The sequence below is a fragment of the Triturus cristatus genome, chromosome 1_1 (genome assembly GCF_964204655.1).
Source record: "Triturus cristatus chromosome 1_1, aTriCri1.1, whole genome shotgun sequence".
NCBI classification, from domain to species: domain Eukaryota; kingdom Metazoa; phylum Chordata; class Amphibia; order Caudata; family Salamandridae; genus Triturus; species Triturus cristatus.
Window position 1 is genome coordinate 1,135,632,098 of NC_140579.1, and position 15,875 is coordinate 1,135,647,972.

The window sequence follows — 15,875 nt, forward strand, 5'->3', positions numbered from 1 at the left end:
ATGATATCATTGAATGGCTTCCAATCCATGTGCTCAGCAAGGACATGGGAAGATCAGCTCCTGACCCTACGAGAGGAAGAACCCGAAACATTGTATTACAGATTTATCGATCCACATATGAAATGCTTGTGGGAATAAAGCTTGTGGGTATTAAAATTAAGGGGCGGGGAATTAGACAATAGAACCAAAGAAGATTATTGCACTTAGTATGGTGTGATGTCCTCACCCCATTGCCTGGCCCAATCAAATTGAGGGGTGTACATGGAATTGAAACATTTGGGGGTGGATCATACATTTGAATTAGACACACTTGACGCCGATGATATGCTGAGATGCTGCAATCTGATTGAAGAATCCAACACTAGGGAAAGATCGCGGAACAACTGAGGAGGCACATCTAGGAAGGGGTCCAGACGAGCCCGAGCCGGAGAGAGTAGCACCAGAGAGGGGTGTAACGCTGGCGTTACACTAGAAGAGGTCACCTTCCCGGTCCTGAACGGGTCCTGAATCCTTGATACTCTGATGTCTAGGTCCTCACACCATTCTAGGTAAATATAGTTCTGTGGGGTTGTGCTTCGTATTTTGCTCTCTGTTCTTTCTCTCCTCAGGTACTGTCATCACATGAGATTAATTAATGTGAATTGAATTATAAACTAACTGAACTACTTTTCCTGATGGAGAATCTTAATGTGTCTACGTGTATCTTGATTTGACTCACAAATTAATTCAGATACACTTTTAAAACTCTTACTGAGTCCGTGGTTCTTTGAATAAAGTTAATGTAATTGTTTTTACTACTATCGTTCCCTCCCTATTCTAATCTACTACTAGATCTTTTGACACATACATTTGCTTAGGAGACAGGGTTGGTACGAATACTGGTATAAAAGTTCTCTAAGGTACATCAAAATTGATGACCAGCGGACATTTGCTAGCTTATTGAATGTATGAATGTATATGGGCCCAAATGAGTGTTGTGTGTATGTATGTATAGAGCTGGTATACCCCGCTGCATCAGTTTCGACACAGACATGGCTGGCTCTAAATTTTAGGATTTAAGCAGTAAGTAAAAGCCACCATAATAAACATGCCCTTCATGACACCGCTTTTTCACTTCAGCCCGTGACCCAAAGTCATGGGAGCCTTACATTATAAGGGTCCATTCAGAGGGGGTATGGCACAGACAAAGAGAGCTCCCACAAGAGAAGGCATGCAACCACACACCACTCGTAGAACATTTAGTCAACAAAGTACCTCAACAACAACACCATCACTGTAGCAGTAGGGATCAAGCTCGAGGCTGTGCTTTCTTGGATTTGGCAGCGGAAGAGGAGCCTCTCCCCCAGATAAGGAACCAACACAAACAAGTAACTCCGCAAAGAATGCCCACTTACACAAATCATCAGTGCGACAAAGGATCGGAGGGTTTCTGAGAAAATGGAGACTAATTACCTCTGGCAAATGGATACTAAATATCAGAAGGCATATTTGTTGCATCGTGTTAAAGTCGCATCCCACAATACCATCAAAGTAGAAGAAAATCAAATGAGAAGAATAACATCGACTACAGAAGGAAGTAAAGGGTCTGTTAAACAAATAGGCTATAGAATTAGTACCACCAAGAGAAAAACTAAAAGGGGTTTACCTACTTTCCAGTGCCAAAACCAGACAAGACCCTAAGACCAATACTGGATCTAAGAACACTCAACAAGTCTATCAAACCTCAAGATCACATCCCTCCAAGAGGTCATTCCCCTTCCATGCTAGAGGGACTGCGTGGCAACCGTAGACCTCCAGGACGCATACCGCCACATAACGATGAACAAGCTACACAGGAATTTTTTTGAGATTTGTAGTGGACACAATACACTAAAAGTTCAAGGTTTTTGTCTTTCGGGATAAAATCAGCACGGGTAGTTACAAAATGCCTAGCTGTGGTGGCAGCACACTTCAGACAAAGGGGAATACACATGTACTCATACCTGGACAAATTGTTGGTAAAGGCAGATAGATATATTCAACCAATGCAAAACAACATCAGTGAGGTCAAAAGGACATTGCACAACCTTGGGTTCTCCATCAATTACTAGAAATGTTCAATAACTCCGTAAACGAAGGAACCCTTTCTGGGAGAAATCCGGAATTTTCAGACCACAAGAGCCCCTTCAGTGGACAAGAGTGTCAAGATAAGAGTCTCCTCTACCAGAAAGTTCAACGTCTGACAGTGAGAGCAGTGGGGAAAACGATGGGCAAGATGGCTTTGTGCATTCTCCTAGTGGCGAACGCAACGTTGCACATGAGACCACTACAGGAGTGGCTACAACTACAATGGCCACAGCCAACCAGGAGTTGGGACGATCTAGAGGTTATTACAGGCAAGGTTTGCTAGGAAATGTAATGGTGGAACCTACAGAACATCACAAAGGGGAAACCATTCAAACCACCTACTCCCTCTTTTGACCATCACAACAGGCTCATCCCACACAAGATGGAGAGCTCATATGCTGGCTAGCACTGAAGGCTTTCCAGAAACATTGAATGGGAAAGACCGTGTTAATCCAAAGAGACAGTACAAAAACAGTGTTTCGCTTGAACAAACAAGGATGGATTAAAGTCACACACTCTGTCAAAGGTAGCCAAAGAGATATGGAAATGGGCAATAGGGAACAAGATATCACTGCCTGTAGAGATAGACTTACCAGGGGAACTAAACACAGGACCAAACACACTAAGCAGAAAATCAAACACATAAAAGGGAACTAAAACAATAAAGATTGGAAAATATTTTCCAGAGTTGGGGTAAACCTAGACCTATCCGCAACACACAAGAATGTAAAATGCCAAAGTTTCACATCCAGATTCTACCATCTAGAGTCGCTAGGGAATGACCTGTCAATAGAATGGTCAGGGAGCTTTGCAAATGCTTTTCCACCAATCCCAATCATACCACATATAATACACCGGTGCAGACAGGAACACCTCACTCTGGGTCACCACAATAGGTCAGACAGATGTGGTTCTCAGAACTCATGGACATATCACGGAGCCAGTCCATAAGACTTACAACACATCAGGACCTATTGACAATTCAGGACGGGTCAAATGTGCCATCCAGAACCAGACACCCTCAGTCTGACAGCATGGCTCCTTGAAACCTACTGATAAGGTAAATGGAAATACTTAAAAGAAGGAGGGCAGCCAACACCAAGAAGATGTTATAGCAACAAATGGAAGAAACTCTTACACTGATGCAACAAGAAAGAGACTTGCAGGGATTGGTCACAGCATGCTACCGTGATCACATACCCTACCCACCTGCTGGACAGCCACCTCTCCTACGCCTCACTAAAGTTCCTCTCCAGTGGCTATTGTGGCTTATCCAAGGGGTGTAATAGGGAGAAGTTTCATGACTACTCTAGTGATAAAACATTTTCTAGAAGGGGCAAAAAACTAATGACATCACCCTTTGGACCAATACAAAAATTACAACTTAAGTGTCTAACTCTAAAGATGTCCTTTCTAATTGCAATCAATTCACTGAGAAGGGTTAGTGAAATTTACGCGCTTACCACACAACTAGAGCCATATCTCGATACACTAGGACAATGCGATCATGAAAACGAATCCAAGATTCATAACAAAGGTGGTAACTCCTGAGGGAACCGAAAGAGATCCTTAGTGCACAACAAAGGCTGAAACGAGAACAATGTGATGTATGTTGTAAAGAACGCTATGGTATTGCAGTACTGGTTGAGAATGAAAATGTTAATAAAAAGAGTTTAAAAAAAAAAAAGGTGGTAACACATTTCCACGTTAATCAGGCCATCTACATACCAGTCTTTTTCCAACATCCAAAGACAAAAGCAGAGAAGGCCCTTCACACACTGGATGCGTGACGAGCATAATGTACTACTTAAAAAGAACAAAACACATCAGGAAAGGGGAACAGTCCTGCATATCCTTCGTACATGTAAGGAAGGGCTCTCTTGTCACTAAGGGAACTATCACAAGATGAATAGTTCAGACTGTACAATATTGACACAAAAGAGCAGGAGCAACACTCAAGGAAATACCACAGGCACATTCAACAGGGAAGAAGGGAGCAACAATCTCCTTCCTAGAAAACGTGACACTAGACGATATCTATCAAATGGTTTTCAGTACACACTTACAGAAAGCATTACTGTGGACATTCAAGTCATCAAGGAGACAGAACTGTTACAGTGTGCTAAACACACACTCTAAAGTCAAGTCAAGTCAAAACCACTTTATTCGATTAGTTAAAATCATAAAAGTATGCTAAACAGATATATATATAAAATCTCACAAATCACAGTTATACAGTTAAAAACATTTCAATTAAAATTTCATAATCGACCATAAACAACTTGATTACTTAGTGCAGGATCAGTTTCCTAATGTTAGATGAGATCCACATCATGTAGTAATTTTAGTCTAGCCCTTCTTTCTCTAACAGCGGCTGCTAAAAAGCCAGCAACACAAAACATAATTAATGGACATTCAAGCAGGCTTAAAAACAATAAAGCTGGCTTATACTGAGTAAAATTCCTACTTTTTAACAAAGGAATAATAAACTTTTTCCTGGCATGTTTAAAAAAAGGACAAAAAAGCATAAAGTGAGTAGTGTCTTGTGGAGAAAGGGCATCACACTTACAAGGGGCAACATCTTCTAACCTATTCCAGCCAACCACATCCCAAAGAACTATATGTAATTGGTTGAACCGCAATTTGGTCAACAGCCATCTATGAAAAGGGTTGGATACTATTGTAAGGTATAATGACAACCCTGAAGACTGGGATACCAGGACATGTTCCCTTACAGAGGGTTTACGAAGTTCATCTTCTTCACGCTCGGCCTCCCTTGATTTCATAAAATTAGATTTTACCCACTCAAGATCTGCCTTACATAGAGATTCAGGGTTAAAAAAGATTTCAGGTCTCCCAATGTAGGCAGATAACGACTTTATATTAGACAACCATTGAATTTTATTCATGTTGTCAAGTCGAGTGCAGTCCTTTAAGATTTTATGATTTAAAGTAAGGTTCGGGTTTAGCCATATTTTAATCCATAGCAGCAGAGGGGCTAATTTGATCATATCTGCTATGTAACCAATCCCGAGTTCCAGGTGGACTGAATAAGAAGCGGTTGATTGAGGGAGGCCAAGGAGGGAGCGCAAGAATTTATTTTCCTCCGTTTGGATCACGTCGTGTTTAATGTAACCCCAGATTGACGCCCCATACCTTACAATGGAGATAGTTTTAGCTTTATAAATTGTTAATATTGCCTCTATCGGCTTTCCTCCCAGCCTTTTGGCAAAGCCAAGTACTGCCGCAGAAGAATTTCTCGCGGAGTTTACCTTTATGGAGAGCTGAGGGGTCCATGAGCCTTTGTCATCAAAGACAACTCCCAAGTAAGTGAAAACCTTCACTCTTGAGATTACAGCTCCCCTACAGAAAAATGGCTTTACTTTATTTTTTGCTTGTCCTAACGACATAACATGAGATTTGCCGTTATTAACCACCAAGTCCAGGCTATGCATGAAGTCCCCAAACGAGTCCAGCAGTCGTTGCAGAGCCAGGGGGGTCCTGGCCAGCAGGACAGCATCATCCGCGTAAAGGAGGACCGGAATCGGGGTACCTCCCATACGCGGAATGTCCTGTGTTACTGCCAGCAGGTCTTGCTCCAAGGCGTTTATGTATAGGGTGAACAACATGGGAGCTAAAATGCATCCCTGTCGTACCCCTCTGCTAGACTTGAAGCTGGACGTACACTTCCCATCGGTCGTCATCCTTATCGAGGCATTCAGATCTTTGTGGAGCTCTGAAAGAAAATACACAAGGGGTGGGTCAAGTCCCATCTCCAGGAGCATTGTCCACAGCTTTGACCTATTAACGAGATCAAAAGCCGTGGACAAATCCATAAATCCCAGATAAATGGAACTCTAAAGGACCCACCCTAGCATCATGACAAAACGCCATTATATAATCAATGCACAGCATGTGAATCCAGAAAAGGTTCAGGCTGCAAAATGAAAGGGCTACTTACCAGTAGCCTTTTTGCAACATAAAGACGTTTCTGGATTCACATGCACCCCACCTACCTCGACCAATGGAGGTGTATTTACAAAGGAATCTAAGAGAGAGAAATCTGTAGAGGCAAGAGAAAATAAGTCGAATCTCCAGTAAAGGGGAAATAAGAATTTGAATATGGAGCCTATGTCAAGGACTTTATGAGGCGCATGTCTGATGCCACACAAGGAAGTGACATAGCTCAAATGGTAGACAACGCCCACATAAAAATGAAAAAGTACCCAACCATTAGATGGCAAAACAATGCTCAGCATCTGAAACCAGAAAATGCTTCAAGCTGCAAAACTACTTCTACTGGTAAGTAACCATTTCGTTATTTACCTTCAGTAATCCTCTTTCTGGTGGATACTCTATCCAGCCACAGATTTCTCACCACCATCCACCTCCCTGCACTTTGGAGTGATCTCTTTTTATCATCTGAAAAGGTTCCAAATTAGAGATGTGCACACTGGTAGTGATATTTCTTTTGTGCAAAATTGGCTTTTTTACACCCCCTCCTACCCCTGAATGTATGAGCATTAAGCAGAAAGCTCGTTGTCCAGCTACATTGGCCTGTTACACCGCAAAGTGGAAGAGGTTTGTCCACCATTGCATTTCCAAATACCTGGTCCCCTTGAAGCCTAACATCCAGGACATCATCCACTGAGAAATCCAGTTCGTAGGCAATGCCTGATTTCTGCACACGTCAAAGATATCCGATTACATCATTACTCCTACTCTTAGTTGACATCGGGGTCTGCATGCAAAGCAGGGAGCATTCATCTTTATTTAGGATTCAAGTAGTCAAGGCTTTCATAGAGGGTATTAAGAGGTCCATACATCCCATAATACATCCTGCCCCCATGTGGAACCTCAATGTAGTCGTCATGGGGCCACCCTTTGAACCTTTACACTCATGCCCTTTGCAGTTACTTTCCTTTCCTGGAAAGTGGCCTTTCTTGTGGCCGTTACTTCCACTATCACCGAACAAGAACGTTTCATTCAGTTACACAAAGATAGTGTTGTTTTCAGAAACAATCTAACTTTTTCCCCTAGGTGGTATCACATTTACATCTTAACCAAACTAAAGAGCTCACAGTCTGCTTTCCGCAGCCAGACTTAGTAGTAGAAAAGCTCTACACCTGCTGGACTTTAAAAGAGCTCTTGTGTATTAAGTTGACATGACCTTGCAATGCCAATCTCATCTCTAAAGCTGGCATAGGTAGATGGTCATGTGCATCCAAACTGTCACCACAAAACTGAGAGTCCTGCCTGTTCCAACCCTGCCGTACTCCACCATGGCTCCCTGAGACAAGCTCCTGCTAGCTAATATCAGCAAAGCGGCTCTATGTTCAAACCCACCACGTTTACCCAGTAACGTTGTGTGGACATCCTAGCTCACCAACAGGCTATGGTTGGTCATTCAGTCTTAAGGACTTTAGTGCAGACATCAGCAACACACTAGCCATCGCTTAAAGAGGGTACCGCTTAACAGTTTATGCAGAGCATGTGTATTTACAGACTCGCATGCTACGAACAAAAAATGTTACTTACCCTGTAAGCAGGTGTTCATAGCATGTTGTGCTGTGTACATTCATATCGCCTGCACTCTGCCCCAGAAGCATTTGTTGATTGCAAATCTCTTCTCTTATTAACTAATCGACACTGCACAATGCTATGCACTCCATACACATTCTCACCACTGTGCGAAAGCAATCTAAGTTGGAGTCAGTGCCCATGTGCTTTGTCCACCCATGGTGGAGTCATAGCACATCTCATGACTTGAAAGACTTCTTCGAAGTAAAACATATTGCGAACGTCCAAGCCCAGCACTAGATGGTAGGAGTATGCAAAGCATGTCGGTCCACAGCACAGTCTACAAACAGATGCTTTCAATGTAAGTGTCATTTTTCTCTTCCCTGCTCCTCATTTACTGGCTTTCCTACTTATTCTTTTATTTGTCCGCCCTATGGAACATTTTGTTTTGGATGCTTGTTTCCTTCCACATTTCTTACTTCAGGGAACTATGTTTCCTGTTGGATGCTTCAATCATCACTTGACTTTCTTCATTCAATGGGGGTGCATAGCCCTCCCTCTCCCCCCCTCACCCATCCTGGTTTCTCTCTCCTGTGGCTCACTTACCAGACCCCACTCTCTCGGTCTCCTCCACGCCTCACTTCCAACCTCCACATTTTCTCTCTCTCTCTCTGCCTTTTTCAGGGAGAATGAGGTAGTCTCAGGCTGCACACTAGTGCTTTCTGCCCCTCATCATAGCCTTATGTTCTGTTTAATGAGTGGAGTGTGTCAAGGATATTGTATGAGTCGTTAGTAACACCTTCTTGGTCATGGCTGGATTCTGTTCCTCTATTTTAACGGGAAGGATTAAAATCATATCACTTCACTGGTATATGTTTCCACTCTCAGTAACCTTTTACTGTTAACATTTTCCACATCAGTATTGGCATGCCTTTTCCACATCAGTATTGGCATGCCTGCCAGAGCAATTGTTGTATAGAGATGTGGGTATTTTGTTATCCAGTGTCTAGTACTACTGGGGTGTAGTATATCATGTGGTTGTGTGACTTGCTAACCTCTTTAGTACGCTAAGATCTTGTTTGCCAAACCTTCAGGGTTTCTGTGGCTCTGAGCAGCAAGGCTTACACAAAGGAACAAATGTAAGCCATTTAAACATCATCAAAACAATTAAAGAAGAAATCGGCAAGTCACAGAAGAAATCCGACAGCAATTTATATGAATAGACTGTATTTTTATGTATTTTTAGAGACCACAATGAAAAAGATCCACCAGAGTGTTCTTGTGATATCAAATTTACAAGATATTGTAACTCAAAACATTTCACTCAACTGTGAATAAGCATTGGCAACTCCAACGAATTTCACATTTTGAAACTTGGTGTAATGCGGTCACTTGGAGTCACTTTAGGGGACCAACTCCAGTGGGTAGCCAGTCAGAGGGACCAGCTAGGACCTCAGACATAGTTACTTCAGCAGGTGAAGCAATCTTCAGTTAATTCCACGCACTTTTATTTTTTGTAGAACTTTTCTATGGGATGGTCCTGATGCAAGGGATGAGGGATGCTGAAGATGTTCAAAGGATGCTGTGGATGTGATGCTCTCAGCAGGGGTCTTGCTGCGGCTAATTCGCGGTCGACAAAGGGGGGGATCCTGGTCACAGGGTCGATGTCCTCGAATTCTTCTCGGTGCTGTCAGAAGTCCCGTTGCCACTGGACTACCAGTCGCCCAGCATTGCGGTCACGGGCCAATCCTTCCAGAGTAGATAGGGTCGATGTCCTTGAATTCTTCTCGGTGCTCGCAGAAGTCCAGTTGCAACTGGACTACCAGTCGCCCAGTATTGCGGTCATGGGCCAATCCTTCCAGGGTAGATAATTTGTCCTCTGGAGATCCCAGCTACATGCCAATAATACTCCTGGGAGCAACTCTGTGCATCGGGTCCTTGTGCTGCACTGCGATAGTTGGTGGTGGGTTGGAAACTTTGGGCTACCAACTTGCCCCAGCAGGCTACTGAATTGTTGTGTTCCAGTGCTGTGAAGAGGAGGCCAGCTCACTGACCCTTAGAGTCTCTTGACTTTGGCTTGGCTTTTGAAACGACTTCTCTTTGAGCAGGACAAAGCAGGCGGAGTCCCATTCCTTTGCTAGCCACCAGGTTCAAAAGGTGCAGCCCACCCTGGTACAGCCACTCTTTGCTGGCCCACGGTGCAGCAGGGCACTCCTGTGTTTGAAATAATTCAACACACGATCCATAATCTTGTGTTGTTTGCTAAGTTCTCCTTAAGAGGCCAAAAGTATGCCCATACATTGGTCCCTTGATCGCTGTGCCATTTGATTCATTCTAGACTGGCTGATGAGAGATAATGCCTCACAATTGGTCCCAGGATGCTTATTTCCAGTCTAGGGAGGACCTGGCTTGGCAGTTCAGGCTGGACTGTTCCCATGGGGAACAGGGTCAAGACCGATTTGCATATGACTGAGTCCAAACTGGGGTGACATGGTGAGCAAAAGAACAATGGATTTAACCCAGATCTCTTGACTGGGCGTGAGTGTTTGAAACGTTTCAGCACTCAGTCCATCATCTTGTTGTTTGCTACTTTTATCCGGAGCACCTATTTCTTATTTTTCCACAAAAACCTCACAATTTAGCTATATTTGCCTTTTTTCTCGTTCCAGTCCAGGAACATCCATAAACCCTGGGTGCCTTTAGAATCTCCAGGAAATTGCGGAGAAAATAAGAGCAAAATTTAACATAGATACTTTAAAAAAAATAAAAGTTATGCAGCCCTAAGCGTGAACTACTCCAGGTAGTCAAAAAAGGGCTCAGCATAACGCCCAGTAGTTAAGGGATTAAAGCATCAAATGTATTGACTTGATGAAGATCAGTATTTCAATATAATCCACCGGTATTCGAACCTGTACTTCATTTATGTGTGTCCCGTTTACTTGGCTGTCCTCAAAACAAGGCTAATTTGTTTCTGTGCTGGAAAACATGGTATGAGACAAACCTAGCCTGGTGACTTGTAAAGCTTGCCTGAGGGCCGAGCTACTCTACTAGCTGGAATTATTTTGAGAAAAATAGACCTTGTAGTGTAAGGTGAAAGAAATAACGCGAGAATTCCATTGCACATACATGTAAAACTCAAAAGTTATTCTGCTTCCTCTTAAGTGCCATGTATTCAAATACATAAATGTATGAACTAGAAGCATACTGTCAAATCAAAGGATACATTTATTACATTTAACATACATTGTTGTACAATAATGAAGACAAATGCATCAGATAATGGCAAATGAACGACAACGTATATGGATAAGCAAATGAGCAAAAGCACATATAGAGGGACCCTTAAAAAACATACGGCATTATAGCAGAAATGGCCATTTTGCCACATCTGTTTTGCAGGATGTTTGGTTTGGCCATCTCATCAGACCCATCCCTAGGAAGATACTGCATGGGTCGTAGTTCAAGAGGTAAGTAATCTGCTGGTAGAGAGATCCAAAAAATAAAACAAGTTGATTACCTTTGGCAACAATCCTACTGTTGGACATTCTGTCTACTTGTAGAGATTGTTCACTGATCCCTCCAATCTCCCGTTGATGAGGAATAGTCATAGTTCCATTATTTATATACAAAGTTAGTGTTGGTACACTACAAAGAGTTGGCAATCTCATCTACCTTTTCTCTGCCTCCAAATGCATTGAAAAAACTGATGAGGAAACGTCAGTGCGCAGGCGTGGTGCTTGCGTGGTGCTTTTATGGTTCTGGTTGTCTTGTACAGGGTGGTACCCAGCGTCAATGTGGAGTCGAATCCTCCTACCAGTGGAAAAGAGCTTTTCACAGATACAATTTGGAATCTGGAAGAGATTGAAGAGGTGGGGACGCTTCAGGTAGTGTGCGCCAGAAAGATCGTTACCAGCGACTGCATCGTTGATGCATGAATAGGTCTCTTCCGCCTGTTTATTGTTTGTAGGAAAGATGTGGAAAGGTTTTCCTTGCCTTTGGGGGTGCTTACTTGCTGGTTATTTACTTTTGAGGTGAAATACCAAACAAAGCATGGTGCATCCCATCGGCTCAGACAACCAGTTAACTTCTCTCCTGCTGTAATATGTTCTCGTAAGTATTTTGCAGTATTATGTGGTGGTACGTATTAGTTCCTTGATAAGGAAAGTGTGAAGTAATGAAATGAAATTTTGTACAGCGCACTGCTGCCCCTGCGACGGGGCGTCCTGGCGCTTGTACTCATACCACTGTGGAACCCTTCCTGGCTTTCCCTGTGAAATGTCCACTCCTGGGCACCCCCAAGGTGAAGCCAGGCATCCCCAGCGCTGTTGGGGCCGTTGTGGAGATTACGCAAGTTATTGCCCAGCGTTGCAGAGTGGGACCCATGATTAGAGTAGGCACCGAGGCAAGAATTATCAGGTCCGATGAAATTGAGCCCAAGTCCCGTCGAGGCGGGAATTGAACCCTGGTCCCGGCCCAGATCTCTGCATCAGGGTCTGCCGCTCTAACCATTGAGCCACACTTCTCCACAAGTGGTTGTGTGGGTAGTTGAAGTTAAATGAGATGAAAAGTTTGGGTGGTAGTTGACCAGTGTTAATGTTTCTGGAATGTTGGGTGGGTTGGCAGGCCATGAGGTGGTATGTTTCGCTGACATGGGCAATCTCTACAGTATGACAAAAAGAATAGGCAGAGCTTTGACTTGTGTCCTCTGTTTTTTAGGCCTCAGTCTCAGGCAACAGTGGCTTATGACCGCTCCATGGGGATGATGATGGCCCAGCCGAGGACAGACCAGTACCTCTCTTGTGAAGGTGACCCCAGCATGCCAGTCATTGTAAAAACCTGTAGCCTGAAATCGGACGACAGGGAGAGCCATGATCGCCGTCATCCAGGGGACGGCGAGAGTGAAATTTACCCGTACAGTGCAGACGAGGACTCGGAGGCTGACGACAAGAGTGACGGAGAGCTGGTTGTGTTGACGGACTGAAGTATTGGTTAACCCCCCCCACTCACAAAGGATACCAGTGGTTTTTGGAGGGAGAACCTCAGGGAAGGGCCTCGTGGAGAACAGGCAGCAAACAGCATGAGTGTATTTGATTTACCTGGCGTGAGGCGTGAACCCCATAACTTCCCTTATTTATAAAGTGATTCAACTCTGTGCTTCTATACCTCCAGAAATGCATAGAACCACTCTCTGGTGCTAGGCACCCACATCACATAGAGTTTGTGGACTCCAGTGAGACTCCAAGTTAGTTCATCTAGGGACTGCCAGTGTCTGTCTGTACCTACCTGTCTGTGTGAGCTTGTGTGCATATTTGTGTTTGTAGTTCTTTGAATTGTATTGTAGAAAACATGTGCAGGACAATCCACATCTCTTCAGGAGGGTTTGGTGGGCCTTAAAAATGTGCTCCCAAGCCACCCTCTGCCTTGGGCTGGGAGCATGTGTCAGGGGACGAAAGTCGATCTTTTGTACTTCCTGGAGCTAAATCAGAGTTCAGCAGTGCTGTTTTGCTTGCATCTTTTGCAGCCGTCTTGGGCACTCACGAGCAGCACATTTTAGACCCCTTCTCGGCTTCTTTAGTATAAGAACTTTGAGGCATCATAGAAATGAAATACTGCAGCTCCACTGGTAGCATCTTACTTTTCCTGTCCCGTGACCAATGGTCCTACACATATTCACTTCACAGCCGTGATATTTGACTCTTTTCAGCTACCTCACCATTCTACCTTTAGTCTCTGCTACCAGTCAGAGGTCAGGTTTGGTTGCAGCTGTATTTATCTGCAAATGTTTACTATCCTTTGAGTAGTACAGGCAGTTCAGCCATTGCGGACACAAAAGGCTTGCAGTTTGCATTTTAGTAGAGCAGGCAGGATTTCCTTTTTGTATTGAGATGTATTAAAAGACATCTTGAAAAAGATAATGGCCTCACACAGAAGGAAGCAGTTTAATCGCATTTCAACCATTGAGTTTCCTGCAACTGCCCAAAGTAAGGGTCCTGAGGGCTGCTGGCTGGATTTCGTAAATAGTCACTTTCTAGTCTTGCAGGTAATTTGAATTTCTGAGCCCCATTGTGAAAATGAAAGAGCAACGCTACTGGCTGTTCTTCTACATGCTGTCCGGTGCTTTTTAGCTTCCTATCTGTTTGCCCTGGAAATGTATCCCATGAGACTTTCTGTGTCTCTGCTGGTTCCACTTTTTAACTTCCTGTCTTGTCATCCACTGACTCACTAACTAGTTTCTCTGAGTTCCGACTAATTCCTCTGTGAGTTTGTGGGCCCACTGTCACTTCCTCACCACCTGTTGTCACATTTCCTGTCAGCCTAGTCTACAGCTTTTTGTTGGTCCTCTTGGACTACTTGTCGGTCCACTCTGAAATTATCAATAACAGTTTTCTGCCCTTCAAATTCCTGTCTGATCTCCCTTTGACTTCTTTTTGTTTTGTATTGTGTTGGTTTTGGTCCAGTTTTTCGTGTTTGATGTCTTAGATTAATTTTAGATCTGCTCTGTAACTTTCCCTTAGTTCACACTTTGACTTTTGTTTCACCTCTGACTTGCCCTGTAAATTTTCTCTGTTACTACACCCGGCATCTCTGACCTGTACATTGGTTTTTCTGACTGATCTCTGCAACTTCATGTTAGCCCACTCTGTAGCATCCTGTCTGTTCCCTGGGACTTAGTGCCATTCCACTTTGATTTCAGTTTCTCGTTTATTAATCCACATTCCGTGGCAGTTCTCATTTTATCCATATTGAAGTGCCACTCAATATATCAAATCACTATTGGCTCAGGAGAATTTGTCTTGCAAGCCACTGTATGGTGAGTGAGAACTAAAAAGGCAGTACCTCCCTAAAGTCTCATTTGAAGAGGACTCAAGTGTGCAAATCTAGTTTGAAATGCCAAGTAGGATCACAAGACAATGCCATTCTGTACATTAGCACCAGTTGGGCGCATACAACCTGACACCCACCAATGCATTTTGTGCAGCGTTCACATCTGCCAGAGCCTGCAAGTACATCCGTATAAATACTGACCTATTCATGTCTGTCTGTCTATCGATAGCTTTAAGAGGTGTTTCCGACTACCCACTGGTCATAGAGTTGTGCACTTGGCACAAATGTTGAAAACGCTCATCCATACTGTGGGGGTAGCTGTGGAAGGGAAGAGGTTGACCACGCCTGCCCCGTGAGATTTCTGTTCCGTATCTGCAGACTCTAGTCTGTCCATTCTTTAGAACCATCATAGCTGCCCGATTTGCTGTTGTCCTCTGAGATTTTATATAAATATCTGTATATAAATGTGTGTACATATATTTTTTATGATTGTAAATATAGATAGAGCTTTATTTTGTTAATAAAAGGGCATAACTTAAAGCTGTATGTTTCATGATCCCCAGTTGCTCATGTATATTTCTTTTGCTTTTCGGAATAAAGAGATGTTTTGAGAGTTTTTTTTTTTTCTGTTGATACTTGAAGGGCAACCATTGTCTAGCTAGCATGGGCCTGTACACAACAAAAGGAAATCTTTGCTGAAACAGTCTTGTGGGCATGCATTTGGACTAAAATGAGTCATTTGTTTGTGGTTCTTGCATGGCAGATCATCTTTTACAGCTCTCATTGTAAAATCTGAGTCATCAAATGAAGCATTGGGACCGTGCGTCAGTCTTTTATTTACAGTTTTTATTATTTGATTTTTCAGCATTTTCCTTCTAGTGAGGGCTGATTGCTTTAGCTTTTGAGAGGTCGCACTACAATTCGTATGCAAGGTGCATTTTGTAAAAACCCTTACACAGTATGCTGCAAAATGTATGTTGCTCAACTCCCTGACAAAAAACTAATTCTGGGATCCTCTGGACAAACCATGTGACTGCCATGCTGAGAGGCCTGGAGATGCACCATCTAAGGGTGAGCAGAGGGATCTGTGCCGTAAGGGAGAGTAAAACCACCTGAGTGTGGTTTAGAAAGACTTTTGAAGTGATAGTGATATACACAACCCATGTCTCATATTTTGTAACTTTTCCCGTTCTTTATAGGCTGTTATAGGCTGTTGTCTACCAAGGTGTAGTATTTTCTGTACAGTAACTATACGTGGTATCAGAAAATAAGCTGTTGAGGTTTCTATACAGTGTGTTCTTTATTCAATACAAAAAGTCAAATTCTAATACTAACACATTAAGGCTTATTTTGATGGATACCTCTGACTGCTGATTCTTCACTGTAGAATGTCCCCAGGTGCCAGATTGGATATGGAGAATTCT

At 43.2% G+C, this 15,875-nt stretch overlaps 1 protein-coding gene across 11 annotated transcripts in view; it reads left to right on the forward strand.

Moving 5' to 3' along the window:
• Positions 1-15,067, forward strand: part of LOC146871733 (transcription factor SOX-13-like) — a 671,695-nt gene extending 656,628 nt beyond the window's left edge. For all 11 annotated transcript variants that reach the window (XM_085651236.1, XM_085651240.1, XM_085651233.1 and 8 more), the window contains one exon: positions 12,343-15,067. In XM_085651236.1, the coding sequence (XP_085507362.1) occupies positions 12,343-12,607 (265 nt within the window). In that variant the 3' untranslated portion in view covers positions 12,608-15,067. The remainder of the gene's footprint in view (positions 1-12,342) is intronic.
• The last annotated feature ends 808 nt before the right edge of the window (positions 15,068-15,875 follow it).